General features: G+C 43.1%; 1 protein-coding gene across 1 annotated transcript in view; it reads left to right on the plus strand.

Annotated features, from left to right (window-relative positions):
• The window catches only part of CRABP1 (cellular retinoic acid binding protein 1), a 13,424-nt gene extending 440 nt beyond the window's left edge, over positions 1–12,984 (plus strand). Inside the window, exons 2-3 of the mRNA XM_019504403.1 lie at positions 2,104–2,217; positions 12,645–12,984. Of these exons, the coding sequence (XP_019359948.1) occupies positions 2,104–2,217; positions 12,645–12,695 (165 nt within the window). The 3' untranslated portion in view covers positions 12,696–12,984. The remainder of the gene's footprint in view (positions 1–2,103; positions 2,218–12,644) is intronic.
• The last annotated feature ends 7,727 nt before the right edge of the window (positions 12,985–20,711 follow it).

Consider the following 20,711-nt stretch of genomic DNA (forward strand, 5'->3'; position numbering starts at 1 on the left):
GGCACTACGCGGCGGAGGAGCCGGAGTGCCGGCGGCGGCGGGGAAAACCCGGCCATGCCCTGTCCGCTCACCCGCCCCGCAGCCGTGTGCCGGGACACTGGGATACCTACGGCTGACCCAGGCAATGGCAGTTCTTCTGACTGACCCGGTCGTACCCGCTTTGCAGCCATGTGAAAACGCCAGGTGCCAGGCGAGGTAGCGGTCGGTCACGTTGTGTGGGTGAAAGGCGGGTTCCCAGGTTTGCTACCCTTTACTCCTGCTGAGTAGCTCTTGCAGTCTCTGATCATCTCTCTGACCAGAGGAAATACCAGCAGCCTAAGGCACCGCTGTGGGTAAGGGTGAAGCAGAGTCCGGCCCCACATAAAGAGTCATGTTTTAAAAGAAGACAAAACAGTGTCAGAACCATGCGTTGGTAAAAGTGTCATTTCTGATCATCCCTGGACCAGTGTCTGAGATCACTGACATCAGTGCAAATTCAGTCATCCCGTGGTCTTCAGAACAGTTACTCTGAATATAAACTGATATACCTGGGGGCCCGATCCTCAGGGATACCGAATAGCTGCAATTCTCATTGAATTTCTAGGATGAAAAAAAAAGAGCAGGATTAAATAATTCACAAAGTAGCCCTGGTTTTGTTAATATCATTCTCTTTGCAAGAATAAAATTTGGATTTGATCATGCATAATGTACACAACATTTGTATTTGATCACATTTTTAGGAGAAAATGTCTGACTAAATCTGGAAAAACAATAATTATCGCTGTATGCTTCAAAAGTTGGCAAAATCTAAAAAATGTGTTTTGTGATGCAGTAAATTTTTTCTATGTGGTGTGAAATTATTTATAGTTGGGTCTCATGAGCAAGCTATACTGCTAAACTACATGTATAAAACTGAGATGTGGCTATAGTGCAGAAAGTGACAGGTAGTAAAACAGCAATTCGAAATGTAGTGTGAAGTACCTGGCAAAGTAGTTGAATGGTTATAGATTGTGAAATACCTTATGGGGGGGAGAGGGTCTTGTTCCACGGTCTCAGTTAATCTATTGTTCACACAAAACAAAGAGGGGTTCAGTGTATTTGGAATGAAAGACATGGCATCTGCAACTTTCCTTTTTGGAATGGCACATTGGTTTTCAAAGGCTATCTTTTTGAAGGATTCACTTTCCTTATAAAGGGAATGGCTAATTTTTATATCAAAGAAAAGTTTTTCTTTTGGATACTCTAGGAATTATTGGCTTTAATTTTTCATCATCATAGGCTAATGAATGTTTCCCATGTGCTAGTTGTGAAGTGATTACTCATACATTCATTATACAACATCCCTCTGCACAGCTGTTCCACTGCATTGTGAAACAATAATTTAGCAGGCAGATGAAAAGCAGTAGAAAGCCTGCTTGTAAAAACAGTTTGATATCCTATGATTTCTCACTTCAAAATGGTTTTATATTAATTATTCCAAATGAAAAAAGTACACCCTGGCAATATAAAATGTCCATCTCCAGACCCACAATCTTAAGAAAAAAAAAGAATAACACCAGATTGCTAGTAAAGCTTCTTTAATATAGTTGTGTTGTGCTCTGGCTTGTATGTTTAATGTGCAGTTAACTTGGAACAGTGCCATTTAAAAGTTATGACTGGTAAATATTGCATTATTTATAAGCACAAAGTATTATGTGTGATTCTAGCTGCTTTTACGTTAAAGGAGTTACAAATGGATAAATAGCATGTCAAATCATCCCAAACCTTTATAAAGGTGCCTGAGAATATAGATACTACAAAATAACATGTTAGTAAGTTACAATTCTCATCATTAAGCATTTTATGAGAATTGGAGGCCTTTTAGTTTGGATGACAGAAAATAAATTAAAATGCTGCATTAATAGTTTTCCATGTTATTAATTTAGCTTTCCGCAAAACAGCCACCAAAACCTTAATTTTGGTTTGACCACTTTCTGTTGATGTGTTTTCTCCCTTTGCTATTATCTTCCATGTGTTGCTTCTTTACTGCAGCAATTATTCTCCATAGTGTTCATTGTTGTCTCCCTGCCTCATGCTGCCAGGGAATATAATTAATGTTACTACTAATGGTTTTCTTGCCTGCAGAGTTTGGCCACTTGGGAGAATGAAAACAAGATCTATTGCAAACAAACCCTTATTGAGGGAGATGGTCCTAAAACATACTGGACTCGGGAATTATCTAACGATGAGCTGATTTTGGTAAGAACCTTTATCCTTTCTAGTGCATAAGTTACACTGACTTCTGTTGCTATTTTGTGCGACTGTTACTTTTTCAGTATGAAACATCCTGTTTATATTAAATGCAATTGAAAAACCACAATTCTCCTATCTGCTAAAGTACAGTTAGCACACAAGGTTTTTTAAATTGTTGCTCTCAAAGAACTTTGCCAAATATGTGTGAATTTTTATCCTTCATACTGTACTGTTGTATCTACCTCTGCACATGTAGTTGTCAAATTAACACAAGTGGGTAAATCCTATTGTGTAAATCTGAGACTCCAATAAGTTCAGCTGAGTAATTGCAGATTTTCTAGAGTCAAAATGAGATCAGAGAGTTTGACGTCATTTCTGCAGAATTGCCCACTTCAACTTACCAAAAAAGTACCCTTTTCCTTTTCCTTTTTCAGCACATGCGTAAAGTGTTACTTCTTACACACAGTCACATGGTGTGGGACAACTGGGAATATGGCATACTGTTAACACGATCTAATCTTATTTAGTTAAGCAGGAGCCTCTGCCATCTTCCCTCAGTATCTTCTCATCTCTAAATCCAGTTCAGAGTTGCCCCCTGTTTTCGGACTCCCCTGGACTCTTGTCTTCCTTATTTCTACACGTTCAATCCTGGCTATCCCTCTGCCCAATCCTCTGACACACTGCACACTGGAGCAGGAATACATCAGCAGTTCTGCTGCACTGGAACTGGTTCTCTGCATCCGAGCCACTGAGTCACATTCAGACTATTTATTTACACTGCTCTCATCTCCGTTAGTATTGAGTTCCCTTCTATGAATCTATGCAGCTGCAACTGTGATCAGTAACTGGTTAGAGGCATTGCCATTTTAACTTAGTTACAAATACAACAATTCAGTTTGTGGCCAGATCCTCTGAACTGCTTGGGTATGTCAGTTCACACTGGGTAAATCTAGCTGTCTATCCCATAATGCCTCAGCAGGGAGGACATGCTGTGGGGACTGGAGCAAGGTAGGAGATATTTTATTCAGAACACTTGTGTATTTGCCCTTCTGAATGTTCCCACACACTGTCCAGCGTTCTGCAGAGCACTTAGGAGGAGAAAAAAAAAGACCCAAAATGAACAATGTGAAAACAGAAAACTTAGAATGGTAATGTTGTTCCAGACATCAGGGAATAGTGCATCTACTTTCTAGAAATGGACTTGATGCTATTAATGAAATCACATTGGCTTCTGTAAATCTGAATGCTCAAATTCTTGGTAATTTTTCTGCTAAGCTGCAGTCATCTTTATTTTACCCATATAGTTTAGGAGGCATGGCACCTTAACCCATGTCATGCCTTGCGCATGTGTGTATGTGTACACACACACTCTCTCTCACACACACACACACACACACACACACACACACACACACACACAAAGATAAATATACTATTTTATACATTATATACATGTAATCGCCCTGAGCAACATTTCTTCTCCAGCCTCGTATTTATGACTGGCTCACAAGGCATTTTTGGAGTTTGTCATTTAAGCAACAAGCTAATGAGGTGGCTGCTGAACCAAGACCAACTTCTGCAAGCCAAGCAGGAGAGCCAATCATAATACCATTGCCTTCTGCACTGCTGACATAAACTGACTTGGCTGGGGAAAGAGAGGAAGGTTTAGTTGGGAAATACAATAGAGATTCATAAATTGTAATGTCAGAAGGGCCCCCTGTGATGATCTTGTCTTGCTTCTGGATAAAACAGGTTGTACGGCTTCTCTGAATTAATTCCTGTTTGAATCAGGGTATATCCTAGAGCTCCCTCCCCAACCCCTTAATTTAAGCCTTTTCAGATATAGATACCTATCCACAATCTTGTTCAGTTCCAGTAGTTAGTTACTTTCACAGTTGATTATTTACCTCTTATGTCTGGTCTGAAAGTATCTAGCTTCAACTTCTAGACATTATATCTTCTTCCATCTTGTGTCTGCTGTGCCAAGGAACTGCCTCTGATCAAATTTCTGTTTCCCATGTAGATACTTACAGGCACCTATCCCTTCCAATCTCTGACCACTTTTCTAAGTTAAACTGAGAAAGCGTCTTGTGTCTCCCCCTGTAAGGCAGGTTTTTCTGTCCTTTAACCATTTTCATTGCTCTTCTCTGAACCATGTTCAGTTTATAAACATCCTTCTTGAATTGTGGTCACCATAACTGGACACAGTATTCCACTAGCAGTCACGCTGTTGCCAAAAATAGAGGGCTATGACCTCCTTCATCCTATTTGAGATTTCCCTGTCTGTGCATCCAAAGATCACATTAGCCCTTTTGGCCACAGCATCTCTGGAAGCTCATGTTCTGCTGATTATTCACCACGAACTCTACTTCTTGTAAGAGTCACTGCTTCCCAGGATAGGATCTCCTTTCCTGTAAGTATGATCTATGGTTTTTGTTCTCAGATATCTGGATATACACTTGGCTGCATTAAAATGCACGTTTACTTCTATTCAGCATACAAAAGTGATCCTGATCACTCTGTATCAGTGACCTGTCCTCATTATTTAGCATTTAAAAGGTAGTATTCTTTCCCATCTCTGAAACACAGTAATCTTTGCTTTGTTTCACTAGCAGGACACAGTGTACTCTCCCAGTGGATAAAACATTTCAAGTCTTGGAGGGGGTTTGAAAACTCAGTTCCTGTTGCATTTAATGGGGCTGAACATCCAAATCCCCAAACAGTGAAGCTGAGATTTTCAGAGTTTTTTACCACCGTGGTGACTGAGGGTTTTTTTGCATTGCTGAGATGTAGTGCTGGGTGGAAGTAGGGTTTCTGAACCCTCCTGAGAAGCTAGGCTGGTCAACGTTTGAGGCACATACAAAAATCTTGCTTAGTAGGGCTTTAAAAGTTTAAACAAAGTACTTCAGAAGTTAATATGTGAGGCATGAACATTCAGCATCATCTTCCTTTGTCTGAGCAGTAGTGTAACTGAGAGGGTGACCTGTTTCTGCAGTTCCCAGTTTATGCTTTGCTTTAGCAGTAATGTCTGGGAGCTAAATCTACTCTGATGCACTTCTCCACACGCACTGGTTTAATTAATTCAGAATTTGTCAAGCCTCTCCTCTTCTTCCTCCCACCATCCTTCCCTATGCTCCAGCTCCAGACAAATTTGCTCCAGCTCCATCCTAAGGGTCCATCCTGCAATTTTGGGTCTCTGCAGCTTGGGATAGCTTTTCCTGGAGCAAAAACCTGTGCTGAGATAGAATTTAAGAGGGCTGCAGCACTGGTTCCAGTTCCTATGCTCTTTATCACTGCTTCTCTACTCAAGACCAACTCTCTGAAAATCCTAACTTCATTTCAGCTGCTGCTACGTGTCTGCTGAAGTCAGATGAAGCCTTATGGTCAAAATAGAAGTAAACTGAGGGAAGAATCTAAACTTTGCTAGGTTGGGGTCTGGATGGGGAAGAGGATTGAGGCAGTAGGCAGGGGGTAAGGAATGGGTTTTGCTCTGCTGGTTCTGGCTGCGTAAATCTTGGAACCTTGCCATGTAATTTCGATGTAATAGGCTGCAGGATACGAAGGGTCTATTTAGATTATGACACTTCCCTAGTGGAAGAATAGATTTTCTTTCCAACACAGTATGTTAAATAAAACATATTTATTATTGCCACATTTTAAAAATAAATAATATAGGATTGTCATGACTACAGTTGAGCTAAAATGGAAACCATATTTTTAGGTAATGAAATTATTTATCTTATTGCATCCCAAGAGAAGTAGTTCATTATATTCTCCAGAGGTGCTATCTTTAGAGCATTACCCCTGGGTCATATGATGGCCTCTGTCACATAGACACCAGGTATGAACTCATTACTCAGCTGGCTAAGACAATTTCTTTGTCTCCAGGTATAACCATTAGCCTGTCTCCACCCTTCTCCTGATGACAGCTGCATTATTCCACACGACTGAATTTACTGTCCTCTCCATTCTTATAGTGCAAACATTATTAATGTTTATTTTTGAATGAGTAGAAAAAGAAAAGGCTCTTGCAGCATTAGGTTATTCCTCCCTTAGCTGGAAGAGAACTAATCATGTCACCAGGGTGTCAGGTTCTTTCTGGTTTGTCATTGTTCACAAAAATTGCCCTTTGATTGCAGGCTGGATGCTCAGAGCTTCAGGGAATTCTGGGCCCAAATCCCCCTCCTGTGTGCCACTTTGCCCTTGAAAAGGTACAGCTACATTGTCTGAAGCCCAAACCTTTTTGCTATATCCACACAAGTAGTCCCACTGATTGAATTCAATAGGTCAAGCTATATGCTTCGACTCCTGAGAAGAAATCCTCCACTGGGGGACTGGCCTTCTCCCACATGATGAGAGAAGGGATTCTGCTGACTGTTAGTTTCTACCTTTTTCTTCTAAGGAGGCTGTTTCATAGGTGTGGGTTGGGAATGGGCAGCTCCACACTGGACTGAAATTTACCCTGGGGCGTCAGCTTAACCAGTAATGATTCCCAGCTTCAAAGTTCCTCTCAAGTTTTTCTCCTTGCTCCCTTGCAGACATTGCTTGGGAAAAGAGATGCAATCTGAAGCAGAAGTAGCTTTTTCACAGAGCTCTCTTTGGGGAGAAGACTGTTGTTTAAAAAAGGACTATAAATACCAGCTGCATCAAGAGGCAATATGGTTAAGCTGAAACCAAGCTGGTAGGAAGCAGAGAGTTAGGACAAATCTCCACAAAGGTGTCTTTAGCCCCTTGCCACAGGTTTTTATTGTGGGAATGACTAGCCCAGTGCCTGAGACTGCTCCCATGACCTGAGCTGGCAGGATTTGTCCCTTGCTGTGGTAGAACTGGCTCTCCAGTCCTCTTAGAGAAGAGACGGCTTTGAGTTAACTTGCATTAAAGCTTGATACATTCTACTACCAAGATTTCTTCTTGCCTACTCCGTTTCTAACACAGATGATATTTGCTCTCTGTTTACTCTGTTGCTCCTTTTCTTTTGACAGCCCAGGGAACATACTTTTGGTAGACTAAAAACTGGTACTATGGGTTTAGCGACCCACCTCTTACAGCTCTCCTTGTTTGTAAAGTTGTGGTAGCCTATTTTAAAAACCGTAAAGCTGTTTTCTCCAATCCTGTTTCTGACTGTCTTGTGGGAAGCTCGGTGGTGCAGTCTCAGTTCTTTGTGCTGTTCCTGTTCTCCCTCAGAATCGTTAGTGTAGAGCTGCTTATTAGCGATAGACTTCTGGTGCTGTTTGGGGATTTTTGTTTTGTCTTTCTAAAGCATTTATTGATTTGTGTTTTCAAGTAAGTTTTAATAAAAATGTCTATAAAGAGTTACATAGGCTCTGTCAACCAAGGTGCAGGTAAGAGTGCAGCTACATTGCAATTCAGATGAGCTTATCTTGACGGCATAAAATGTAGGATCATAGTAAAGGACCATCATTTTACACACACCAGAACTCTTCTTACTGGAGTTACTTCAGATTTATAACAATGTAACCAAGTTCAGAATCTGTCCCAACAAATGCGTACACTTCATATACTGACCTAAAATGAAGATTTAGGGCTCAAATTACTTTAAAATTAGGTCTTTTCCCCTTCACTTCTAATTTTGATTCTATAGTCTTTACGGCTTTAAGCAATATTAATGAACTGTCAATCACTCATGCATATTAAGAGGAACAAAGGGTCTGCTCTTCCCCAGAATTAAAATCTGCTGCCTCCAAGGGTTAACTCATTCAAATGAGAATAATTTTTATTCTATTTATCTATGTTCCTGTTTTAATGACTTCTCCCCTTTTGGTGTTCTGTACCACAAATACTATCAGGTAGGCAAGTTGTGAAGCAGGGCTTTAAAAAACAGCCTCAAACCAAATTTTGCACAGTTCACATATCACGCAGGGGTTCTCAGAATCAGTTATAGCAAGGGTCAAAGATCAGAACTGCAAGGGGTCTAAAGCAGGGTTTCCACCCCACTTCCTCTCCCCGGAAAATCCTGCTGTACTTGATTAAAACTGTTGAACTGTGGAGCAGAGATGAATGAGTGAACATTTTTTAAATGATATTGCTGGATTCTGAAATAAAACACAGCAGGTAAGAAGGTCCAGGACTGATCTGGGACAATACTGCACAGCCAAGTGCCAAAGTGTGCAGGCAGGTGTCTTGGGCTTGGATCTTGTTCTGAAAAGAATTAAATCTTCCTTTTTAAAACACAAACCAAAAACCTCATTTTAAATAAAATAGTGATCCAGAGGAGGGTCTGCTCCCACTGAAGCACTAAAGACCAAAAAGTAATTCCCTTTCATTTTCTGAAGGGCAGGTTGTTTTTGACTGTTTAGACATGTCTTGCTGTGGATGTACAGTAGGGAGGGAATTTCTATCTTTCTGTGTGGATCCTTAGAAGGTTTTGGGGCATGGCATGTGCTATGCACATAAAAAGAGTCCTCTGTGCTGTAGTTATTTGGGGATGCACATTCTCTCCCTCTTGTAAGTTGGTACTGCAGGTCAAAGCATGAGTCACAAAGTAATTTGTGACTATATAGCATGTAGCATAAATATAGCAAAGTAAAATATATATAAATGATGCTGACCCAACAATTGCTTCTGTGCAAGAGTCCTTCCTGAATATATCATGTATTTCACTCTGCTAATGGCCAGATAGACAGCATGTTTAAGTAAGATCCTTTTGAAAAGCTGGTTTACCTGTAGGACTGTCTCTGATAAAGTCCTGATGTAATGTTTATTGGTATTAATGGAAGCCTTTCCCTTGATTATTTTTTGTGGGGCTTTTCATCAGGTCCCCAATGAACTGGCAGAAGGCAACTTGTTGAATTATCCCATTGTGCAGGATTTTGTTTGCAGTGAGTTACTAGTCACTTTTAGATGTGGTTTGTGACAAGCCAGGTGCAGGACACTGTATGTCATTGTGCAAATAGTACCTTTAAGACACAGCAGTTCTGTAGATTTAGATAAAGTACTTTATAGACCTAAAGCTTCAAAGCACCCCACAAAGTGAGTACAGTCATCATTAAACAAATTTAAAAGGCACCTTTGAAAATCCCACCCTTTCTCATTAACATAGGGTTCAGATTTGACAGTGCTGGACTCCTATAAAATGCTCTTGGGAGATGTCAGCTCCAGAGCTTGAGCTTCCTGTCCCCTTGGATTATAGGATTCACTCAAGATTTGTTCTGATGAGATTCCTTCCCTGCTGCTGCCAGTCCAGAACTAAAACCTTAAGGACAGATTTAAATAGAGGGATTCTCACCAAATCAATCCCTAATCTCTTAGTCCAAATCTGTATGAATTTCTTAGGGGAGGGGGAGCTAGGTAAAATCCTTCCATCTGAATCTGCCCCTTGGTTTGGGCCTATTGCTGCACTTGCTGTTGCAGTTTAAAGTGGTTGGGAAGGGCTTATGTTGCCTTTTATTAATTTCTCATGACAGAGGTGCATTTGAGAAATAATATTTTATCTGTTGTTTTGATATTTTTAGGATATATTCCTTTAAAGCAGACTTTTAAACATGTTCTGAATTAAAGAGCAATATCCCTGTGATTTTAGGGCTGGTAGCTGTAGCTCTGAGGCACAAAGTGTTTGAAAGCCTACAGAAATTACAAAGATTTTCCATCACTGAACAGATTGGCCACAGTTTCCAAGAACTAATTATTAGCACTTGAGCATGTGGGTGTGTAGCAATGAGGCTATGCTCCAGGGATGCTACTAATGGACAAGGGAAATACTGCTGTGTAATCCTTTTATAGAACGTGCCCTCATGGTTGTGTGCATGCTGAGGTTTACTCTGAGTCAGTCTCTGAATTCATTGTTTAGTATTAGTTCAGAGAACATACTGGAGGCAGTGTGTGCTGCTTCCTTTTATAACTTCTTACCTACATGATATAACATATAAAAGGTAAAAAACGAAGCATATTTCTATAATATATCAGAAGCCACGTGGTCTAGTTTGGTTCTTCAGCAAAGGAATGTGTTGCTGTGTTTGAAAAATGTTGTGTCAGTGTGTAACACTCAGAAATGAGTCTTCTAACTCTATGCAGTGTGTTTGACCTAGCATGGGTTTGACCTCTTTGCATGGGGTAGAAGAAATCATTAGGGAAGAAATGTACATGTAAAGAAAGACTAGAGTTCTGTTACTCAGGGTTTACTCTTGGTGGAGGTGGTGAGTAGGTCCAAGCTGATAATGAAAAAAGCTGTCTCTAAATCACTTCTTATACCTGACACTATTCATGACTACTATTTATTCATTCTGCTTTTCTTTAGTTTCTAACCTCATTTTCTCACTCTCTGCCATGGTTCTGTAACAAGCATTACCAAGAAATCATCCTTCTGATTGCTTCATTGCACCATACCCCCTCCCCCAGATTATGTGAGGTCGTGTTCTTCTGTAAAATATGCTCACAGTCTTCTCACAGGATCCACTAGCAACTCAGTGGTTGCATCCTGAGGCTTCTAAGTTGTGTCTGTACTAGTCTATCTTTTTGCTACAGCATTCCCTTTCTGTCTGTGAATACATGGACAATGCAGATTGCACAGGCCTGAGGGGAGGAGTTTGTTCCTTACAAATCAGTTTTTTGTTTAAATTTTATGACTATTGTTATTTACTGTCTGTAGGCAGCACCCAGGGCCATGGCACCTTTGTGCTCAGCACTGTACAGACTTATAATAAACATACAGTCTTTGTCCCAAAGACCTTCCAATCTAAATAAAGTTACTGTAGACCAGCACAACAACCATGAGAGTCCTGTGGGGGTCCAGTTTGTCCCTCATGCCCTTTCTCTGCCACAGCTCTTGCAATTGTTAATAGGGAGCCAGGTTCAGCTGGGGAGGTGCTGTCTCTCCTGGGTAGGGACTGGGAATGATGATGATTATACATTATTTGGGAGTTGCTTAGATCCTTTACTGTTAATTTCCAGACATTTTGAAGTGCAAGTTTTTTTTTTTAAGCATAGTATCAGCTCTATATAAAAAAATGGTGCTGATATCTTTGTCACTCCTCAGTACTCCTCTGCCATTTCTCCCTTCCTGAGAATACTTAAGGTCAGTGAGGTCAATACAATAATATTAAGCTACACTTTTTTGGCCAAGTCATTTTGAAAAGGTGACAGCCCAAACAAAACAGTGGCATCATTTTTTTTTATAAGTAAAGTGCACCTGAGTTTTCACAGCACCCTGAGGCTGACCCAGATTCACTTGATTAAATGGAGCTGTATCAGTGTATGCTAGCAAAGGATCCCGCCCAATCCCTTGTTAAAAGGGACCTTGAAAACCAACCTGTTTTGAGTGAAGGAAAACTTTCATTTTCAGTATTTCCTCACTTTTCCATGGTTGCTTCACCTTCTATGGTTAACTATCTTTAACTCTATAATCATCAGTTACAGAGTCAGCCTAGATAGTGTCTGAACTGCAGGCATGCACAAACCCACTTGTGCCAATGCCCTCACCTTCTATTAAGTATAATTACTGTTCTCCCTCTGATGTCCTGAATAATCATTATTGTGATACTGCTCCAGTGGAATTACCAGTTAAGTACTGTTCCATGATACTGAGTGACAGACACTAGGGGACATATTGCTAACTCTGTTAAGTCAGTGGTATAACACCAAGAACACAGCACGTAGGACCTCCATGAACGGGTCAGTTACTGAGGATGGGTGGAGAGCACGGTGGCTCAAGGGACTGTTAATGTGACATAGAGAGTTCCTAATCACTGAGTCAGTAACTCTCAGATGACCAAAAGTCATATAATGGGAAATTAATTTAGTCTCAGCCAGATACCTCTTGAGTGTAGGTCCACATCACAATCCATCATAAGAACTAGCATATTTAGTACTTGAATCCATAGGGCGCCATGGACTGGTTGGGTATTGCATGAAGGTATCTCTCCCTTCAAGGGTAGGATAAAGAGCAATGGAACAGGAACAGTGACAGGGACATTGCACACAGCCTATGCAGTCTCCAGACAGCAAGGATTGCAATTGGCAAGTGTGGCAAGGCCACTTCATACATGATCTTTACAGTCATAGGTTGATAGCTGGTACAAATCAGCAGAGCTCCATTCTACTGCAGCTACTCTGATTCAGAGACTGCTTTCACTTTGTATTTTGTAGCTGTAGCTTATTCCAACTCCTCTCCCCACTCTTGTGTTCTTTTGCAAATGCAGGCTAGGAAGCTGTAGAAGACTTGGGGTTCTGGGCCATTTATCATTCTGACCAAATTCATGTGTCTGGGAAGGAAAGTAACCTACAGCACACCCCCTTCCAAAACCTACTCTTGGAATTAGACAAAAGTGCAATGTTTTTCCATATTTTAGTACAGAACACAGGAGATTGAATTTCTGCTCTGTATTAGCTAGTACAGTAAAAGGAATATAATAATAAGCAAACTGCATTTAATTTCTGCCCATTACATCTCTGCAGACCAGTTGTTGTTTCTTTTCCAGACTTTTGGTGCTGATGATGTTGTGTGCACGAGAATTTATGTAAGAGAATAAAGAACTTCAGCTTCCTCGCCCCATGGATGCAGTGGAGAATCAAGAGGCAGGCATCGTGCAGAGTTCCTGCATAACAAATATCTGTGTGTGCTGTCACTTATGCAGCGTTGTATGTGCCCATGTGTGTCATATTTGAACCCTTGACTGCTGTTCAGTGTGTTTTGCTTTTGTATAACAAACACTGTTCCTCCCACTTTTATGCCATCACTTTTCCTGTTCACTTTGTATTTTGTAGTTGCCAGTCAGTATAGTCTGGTCAGTTATTAAATTAATTGGGCGTAACTCATAACTGTTTTGTTAGCAGTTTCTGATGAAAATCCCAGCAAAACACTTAGGGCAGGATTGGGCCATTGCTGCCCTGTACTGGGGATGGCTTATTGCACTGCTTCTGCAGAGTTTCCTGAAGCAGGGGCAGAACACAAACTGCTGCATCTGCCCAAGGGCTGCTCCCCCAGAGCCATAGCTCTGCCTGCTCTCTCCCCACTTGTGCTGGGAGACTAATTAAGGAGCAATCTTTGTGCTCCCTTAGCTGCCAGGATTGAAGTTCAGCTGAGCCATTGTATGCTACATGCTGTGGGGGAAAGGTCTGGACTCCTGGGGATTATGTGGACCACTCATAATAGAGAGATCTTCCTATGGGCATCCCCATCAGTAGTTCATTCTGGAACCAAGCCAGGAGGATGGGTGAAATTTCATCCCCAGTGTATCTGGTCCTGGAGCTCAGATGCCAGATCCAAGCTGGTAGTACTCATGCACCAGGATTTCTGGGTTTTTCTGGGTTTTTTTAAAGAATCTTCCTGTCTAGCACAACCCCTAAAAATGCCTAGAAAAATGATGAAAGCACTGCTACAGGAGTCTCTTGAACACAGATTGCCATGACTACAAACTGACAAAGTGGTTGTCTGCTGGGGATCAATGGAGGTCAAGTAACTTATAAAAATATACATCTGGGTAAACTCTGTTCTATCTACATGTATGACTTAGGTGTGACTGCACATCTTGTATATGTTGCATGGCTTCCAGAGTACCCCAGGATGTGCAAAGAGGTTAAACATTGTCGTGTACCTGAAAGAATTTCCCATGTCCTCAAGGATTCATTGATATCCTAAGGAAGAGACCCTGGATATCCTGTGACTGTAAAGCTTCTCCTTGGAACTCCCTACTTGTTCAGTCTGCTGCATTCAGTAATTTGCTTCCTGTAACATGGAAAGGGTACAGCTTGCATTTATATGGACAAAAATTTGTCCTCAGTGTGGTAAAGATGAGGAGCTGTGGCCTTCCTGACCATAATATTCAATACCTAGGGAAAGAAACTGAAGAATAGTACATCCAGTTTTTTCAGAGAAAATGTAGGCAGAATTAACAGAATTTCCTGTGTTGGAATAGAAAATCACAGCCAACATCTTATTCATACCAAAAAAGTTCCATATGCTTTTTCTTACCAAAAAAAGTACCCCAGAACTTTTAGTAAGGTGGGAATCAGCTTCAGACCAGCTTCTCTCCAGCATTAGTACTGTCTTCAGCATAAATTGTGTCTTTACATTGTAGCTGGCTGTGACTCAGTGCTAAAACAAAGCTAAAATCTTTAGTTGCTAACATTGCAGTATGTAGCACCACATTTTCCTTTAAGGTTTCCTGCAACTAGTGTGATTTACTATGAATGCAAGCTTGTACCAACATTTATCAGTAATAATAAGCAAGGAAAGACCCTGCCAGCCTGCGGTTGTTACAAGCTGGAAGGAAAAATAATTTAGCTGAGCAAAAATAATTCCCCCTTTTTCTTTCTTTTGATTATCTTCAGACAAAAGATGATCCTATGTTTAGGGCATAGAAGTAAGACTCACAACAGCTGGATTTAATTTTTAGCTCTGCCATGGCCTCCTTGGATAATTTTGAGCAGCTCACATAGCCCCAGAAAAAGGTCCCACCCAGGACCTAATTTTTCGGAGCTACTGAGCACGCCTTTCTCTAGATGAAGTTAACAGCACTTGCTGGTGCTTGGTGCTTTTGAAATCAGTCTCCTGACTTCTCAGTTCTCCATCTGTAAAACAAGATGCAGAATGCTACTCTGTTTCCCCAGACTGCTACGTTCCTGTGGTGATAAGGCTTTATTGGTGTTGGCATTCAACCTACCTAGCGCTGTAGGCTGGACAAGTGTTGCATGGCTGGTCCATGGGCTAGATCCTACATGTGGGGCTGGTTCATCGGCAGGGTCCAGCGTGGGGATGGTTCGTAGTGCTGGTCCGTGGGTGTGATCTGGTGTGCCAACACAACCCTGCATGCTGGATCCAGCCACAGTACAGCTATGCGGAGATGCAGTCCAGCACAAGGGGCCACATCATCCAGACTGTGGGGTTCCCCACCGTTCTGGAAATTTGGTCCTGTGGTTCTGGAAGGAGCTCTACAGGCCAGAGTTTGAGTGCCACTGGCATACTGGCCATAAGGAGAAGAGCCTTGTACAAATCATTCATATCTGAACACCTCACGTCCATTAAAAAAGTGTTGATGGTTCAGCTACACCAGCAATGCTTGTGCTGTAGACAAGCTGGCAGTGGATGGTACAATTCACACCCATTCCAAAAAGGAAGCCGGTTTCCCTGTGCTAGAACCTGGGGTGTGGAGCTGCGTCTGCAAATCAAGGCCTCCATGGCCCCCTTGTGGACATGTGGCACATGCCATCAGAAGAGGCTTTCCTGTTGGCATAGATCCCCCCTTGCTTCCACTGACAAAGTAAAGGGGGTGGACAAGCTTCTTTCAGTACAGCTGTGTTCATGCTAAATAGGAGGCTCGGGGTGGGATTATTCCACTCCCCCAACTGACAGAATGCAGCCCTGGCCAAACTAGAATCAGCAAAAATCTTTCTTTGCTAGTATGACTGAGTCTGTACTAAGCTTTTGCCATAAGAATATCACACCCCTAAGTGACATTACTGTACTGGTAAAAGAGACCTGGCCCAGGCTTGTATTTTTTGCACACACTGGTCTCAGTTCCCATTGCATGTACACATAAGTGGCTTTTTGACACCATCAATTTACTGCAGACACAGACTGACACTGGCCCATTAGGACAGATTACACAGGAACATCATGGCATTGGCTTTTTGTCATGGCACACAGCAGGCATATCTGAGTACAGAGCTGGCAGCCCGCAGCAGTGTCCTCCAAAATGGTCCTCTCACTTCCTCCTGGATAAACCATTAGGATGTGTTGCAAGTCCTAGCTCCTCTCCTTTGTCTGTGAGGAGATGGGTACTGGATGGAGCTGTCAGCAATGGTTTGGGGAGGCATCAGTGAATGTTTATTACAGGTAAGTGGTGTCTGGTCTATTTGACTTGGTCTGCAAGAACTGTGGCATTATGTGTTTTGTTTAATGTATGCTTAAGAGGTTGCCATGGGTACCCAGCCTAGACAGAGACTCCCATATTAAAGGTTCTAAAACTCAATCTATTCCATTAATTGTGGCCAATAGCCTCTCATCCTGGCTGTCAAGGCAACCCAGAGAAGCCCCTGTCTTGTGAACCCTGAAACGCTGACCCTTACGTTGCCTACCAGGCACTGACTGGCAAGAGCTGAGATGGATTTTATGGGGAATTGGGATTAGCAGAAGGTCATTTGGAGGTTTACCTGAGCAGAACGGAGTGGTTGTGTTTCTTTTGTATGATCCTGTCTGGTAGACAGGCCTGGAAGCTGTTCAGGACCAAAGCAGCATGTTACTTGCTCTCACTGTGTATGTCCCAACATACCTACATGGACAGTGATTCAAATCTTGAAGAACTTAGGGTATCCTGATCTCTGTTCATGCACATGTAACCCTCTCCATTGGATTCTGGAGCTGCTGCAGAAATAATAGAAATCCGTACTGCTCACTGCTCACTGGATCGTAAGCTACAATGCTGAGGGAGGAGAGGTGCATTTTTCTGACTCCTCTTTGGCTGATCACATGTCTTTCTGTCAATGCTCATCATATAATATGACAGCGGAAGGGGATGATATACAGTAGTCACCTCTCTCTCCAGGCAGTGACCTGGACTTGTTTTGCTCCATTTCCAACATCTAATTGCACCTGGGGCCACTGGCCAGCAATCTTGTGGAGGTATAAATAAGGCTAGAATGTAGCTTATCAAGCTTTGGCTGAGACAAATATTGCATTGCCTAGGAAGGCAAGCTTATCCCTAGGGTCAAGGACAGATGCCCCACTGTCAAATCTGTAGTCTTGAACCCTGGGCCTTTTTCCGACCAACACAGTCATCTACCCCATCTACCAGCCTACTGCTGTTCCAAAAAGCTGTGTAAGATCTACTCAAAATCTCTGTCCCAGAGTCTCTGGCTACTCCCTGATACCTCAGTAACTGACTCCTGTCACCTGATTTTCCCCTTCCTCTGTATAAGACCAAAGAGAGGACCAGGATGTGTCTGGGTAATAGGGTTTTTTGTGATGTAAGGCTGCATCTTTGGTAATTCTATTTCCTGACTTCCTGGTTTCCTGACTCAGGCTGTCCCTGGATGCTGGTTCTTACCTGAATACAGCAGCCTTGATCGGAACTGGCCCCCAGGCCTGGCTGCCCAAGTCCTGGCACTGGCATGCACTTTAACATTAAGAATGAAGTCCAATTTTTTGAAAACAAACCCTATAGCAGAAGCACAGTTCCTGTCCTATAATCATCTGGGTCATGGGATTCATGTATGCAAGTAAGGCTCTGTCTGAGAGGGCTCGGTTGAAGGATCAGGGGCCGTGACTTTAATTTTGCCTGAAATCAGTGAATGTATTTAACAGAGATCAGGGCCTGGGAGTGTGATTTCTAGGGGAAGGGGAAAGTGTTAAGCTCATGCACTGGTCCTGGAATGATGCTTTTGAAAGTTCCTGTGTCAATTGTCAGAAACTGAGGGATTTCCATCCAGTTGGCAACTGCCATCTGAGTCATAAAGTGCAAGTTGTGAAGCTGGGCTGCAGATGCTGTGATTAAAACCAGACCCTAGTGATGTGGAGCATTTTATGTAAGTGGAAATTTGTATATTTCAGTGAGGGAAAGCTGTCTGCCGCCTTGTGCTCTGGCAGTTCTCTTCTATAATAGCTTTACCACAGCCGCTCTGCCACGCTCTTGAGTTACGTCGGAGTTCTGCTGGTGGACGCTGAGATCAGAGTCTGATCCAGAGGACAGTTTTACTGTTATATATGGTAGAAACAACACAAAGGCTGAACTGCATTAGCAAGTCCCCCACCTCCTGGAATCAATGCTCCCGCTTCCCCTCACGTCTAGGTGGGTGGGGATTCTGAATGGTTATTAACCAAAAGCCTTGAATTCTACATCTTTACCCTTTTTATTTGTTGAAGTGAGGCCCCTTTGGGCACTTGGAAATGGGACAATAGTAGAAAATACAAATAACATGCACTTCTCTAGCTCATTCCAGCCCCAAGTGCTATACAGGTGAAGTAGGCCCTATGCAAATTGTCTGGGAGAGAGGGAGGATTTTGTTATCCCTGCTCTACAGATGAGGAAACTGAGGCATAGGACAGTTTCTAAGGGCTTGTTTTGAAGCTTACTAAAATCAAATCAAAGGGACTCATATGGACTCTGGGGTGACTCAATGACAAAACATGCATCACCGCTCGCAGCATCTGCTTCCTTCCAGTCCGAGGCAGCGGGGCTTCTTATCTATGATCAGTGCTTGTTGTGACCTGCTTGTGAAACTGGGAAATTTCTGACCAAGAGAATGGTTCAGGGGAACTATTTCCCAGGAGTTCATTGTGTCAGAGGATGTCACAAATTAATAATAATTCTTTATGCAGGACCAAAAGTGCTGGTGCTCTACAGACTTGTCAGAAGATGAGGTCCCAGTCCTGAGGACCTTGCAGTCTTCATCCTGCAAACACTTGGGCAACCCTATTTATTTCATTGACACTGCTCATGTGACTGCATATGTGCAGGACTGGACCTATGAGGTGCACTGCAGGGAAAGAGCTACTCTAATGTCTGCAGAGAAGCTTCATAGATTTCATAGACATTCGGGCTGGAAGGGACCTTGGAGGATCATCGAGTCCAGCCCCCTGCCCAGGGACAGGAAGTCAGCTGGGGTCATAGGATCCCAGCAAGATAAACATCCAAAAGTGTCTTGAAGGCGTTCAAAGTGGGTGTTTGAACCACCTCCAGTGGCAATCTATTCCAAACCTTAGGGGCTCGGACAGTAAAGAAGTTCTTCCTTATGTCCAGCCTGAAACAATCACAGTAGAGTTTGTGACCTTTAGATCTTGTCATCCCTTGGGGCGCTCTGGTGAACAGACATTCCCCCGGATCCTGCTGAACACCCCTAATAAACTTATAGGTGGCCACCAGATCATGCCTGAACCTGTGCATTTCCAGGCTGAAGAACCCTATGGCTCTCAGCCTCTCATCCTAAGGTCTGTGTAACAGGAGGGGTGTCCTAGGGTCACCATGCTCTCCCCTAGCGCCCCTTACCATGTCCAGTTTGTCTACAAAGCACCCTTCATTCTTGCTCACCACGTCTTTAATCTTAAATGTAGATGATAGGGAGGCTGCCTCTTTGTCTCCCTGGACACAGTCTTCCTCCTGTACTTTAGTCCTCTTTCGCTAATGAGTGTTTATGCACACCCCAGCCTTATGGGCTATGTGTGGCTCCAACCACCCCTTCACCACGCCCCAAGGTTTGCTGATGTACTGGATGTTGTTTGGTCTTATACTCTCTTTGAAGCTCGGGCTCTCTGCAGCCCATATCTCGCAAACGTGCCTCTCCGGGCGCTCGGGCTCTCCGCAGCCCGTGTCTCGCAACTGCGCCTCTCTGGGCGCTCGTAGAGTCACGGCCCCCTTGTCTGGGACTTCTCGCTGCCCCCTTGTCTGGGGCTGGGGTGCCCTCGCCACTGTGGGTCCCTTATGAGGCCTCCTCCAACCCCTAATAGCCTCACCCAAACCTCCGGTCGTAAACAGTAAACGCAAAACTCAAGCCCCTAGGCTACAACATAAATTTCTGCCAATCGGCTACAACATCATGCGAGCCACCCCCAAGGGTGCTCCATCTTTCACCCATACCAACTGCTCGTGCATTTTGGCTTCTTCTCTTTTCTTGCTCTGGCAGAGTTCCTTCCCCTTTGGCTGCCAGTAGGGAACTGCTTGCCTGGCCTCGGCCTGGGAGTTATATAGGAACCAGGCCCTGCCCCTTCCAGTCAGCTGACTGCTAACAGGGGTGGGTCCCTGGATCCCTCTGGTTGCCCTAGCAACCTGCACCTGGGCTTCTTCATTACTGCTCCACAAGTAGCAGGCACCTCAGTGCCCTGCCACAGTCTGTTATCCTGACCTCTGATCATGTGCGTAGGTCTCCTCTGGGCTCTCTCAAGCTTCTCCACAACCTTTTTGAATTGTGGAGCCCAAAACTGGATGCAGTACTCCAGCTGCGGCCTCACCAAGGCTGAGTACAATGGGAGAATGATGTCCTGGGATTTGCTTGAGAAACATCTATGGATGCAAGCCAGCTTGGATCACTAGTTCTCTTATGCAACTCTTAAAAAAATTATTCCACATGTTGAATCCCTGAATGGCTGAGACACATTGAATATGACTTTTGTGTCCTCTTCCTGGGGACAAGAAGGGTTCATTCTAGGATCTTCCTTTGATTTTTCCTCACTTTGCACTGATGCTATTGTTCTCATAAAACATTTATTATTCTTGTCTACAGATAAAAAGGCAATAAACAGATTAGGCAGCTAGACTCAAAATACCTTGCTATGGGAAAGCCAAGCTAGAAAAAGAACAGCTAAGCTAGAGAAGTGCTATTGCAATGAATTGGTTATCAATCAAGTACCTGTACCAGGGTGGATAGAAGCATAGTTTCACAGTTTCATAGTTGGTAGGGTTGGAAGGGACCTGAGCAGATCATTAAGTCTGACCCCCTGCCATGGCAGGAAAGAGTACTGGGGTCAAACAACCCTGGTGAGGTGTTCATCCAGCCTCCTCTTAAAGACCCCCAGGGTAGGAGCCAGCACCACTTCTCTTGGAAGTTGGTTCCAG

The sequence above is a fragment of the Gavialis gangeticus genome, unplaced genomic scaffold (genome assembly GCF_001723915.1).
Source record: "Gavialis gangeticus isolate Ggan-Ray unplaced genomic scaffold, GavGan_comp1, whole genome shotgun sequence".
Lineage (NCBI taxonomy): Eukaryota > Metazoa > Chordata > Crocodylia > Gavialidae > Gavialis > Gavialis gangeticus.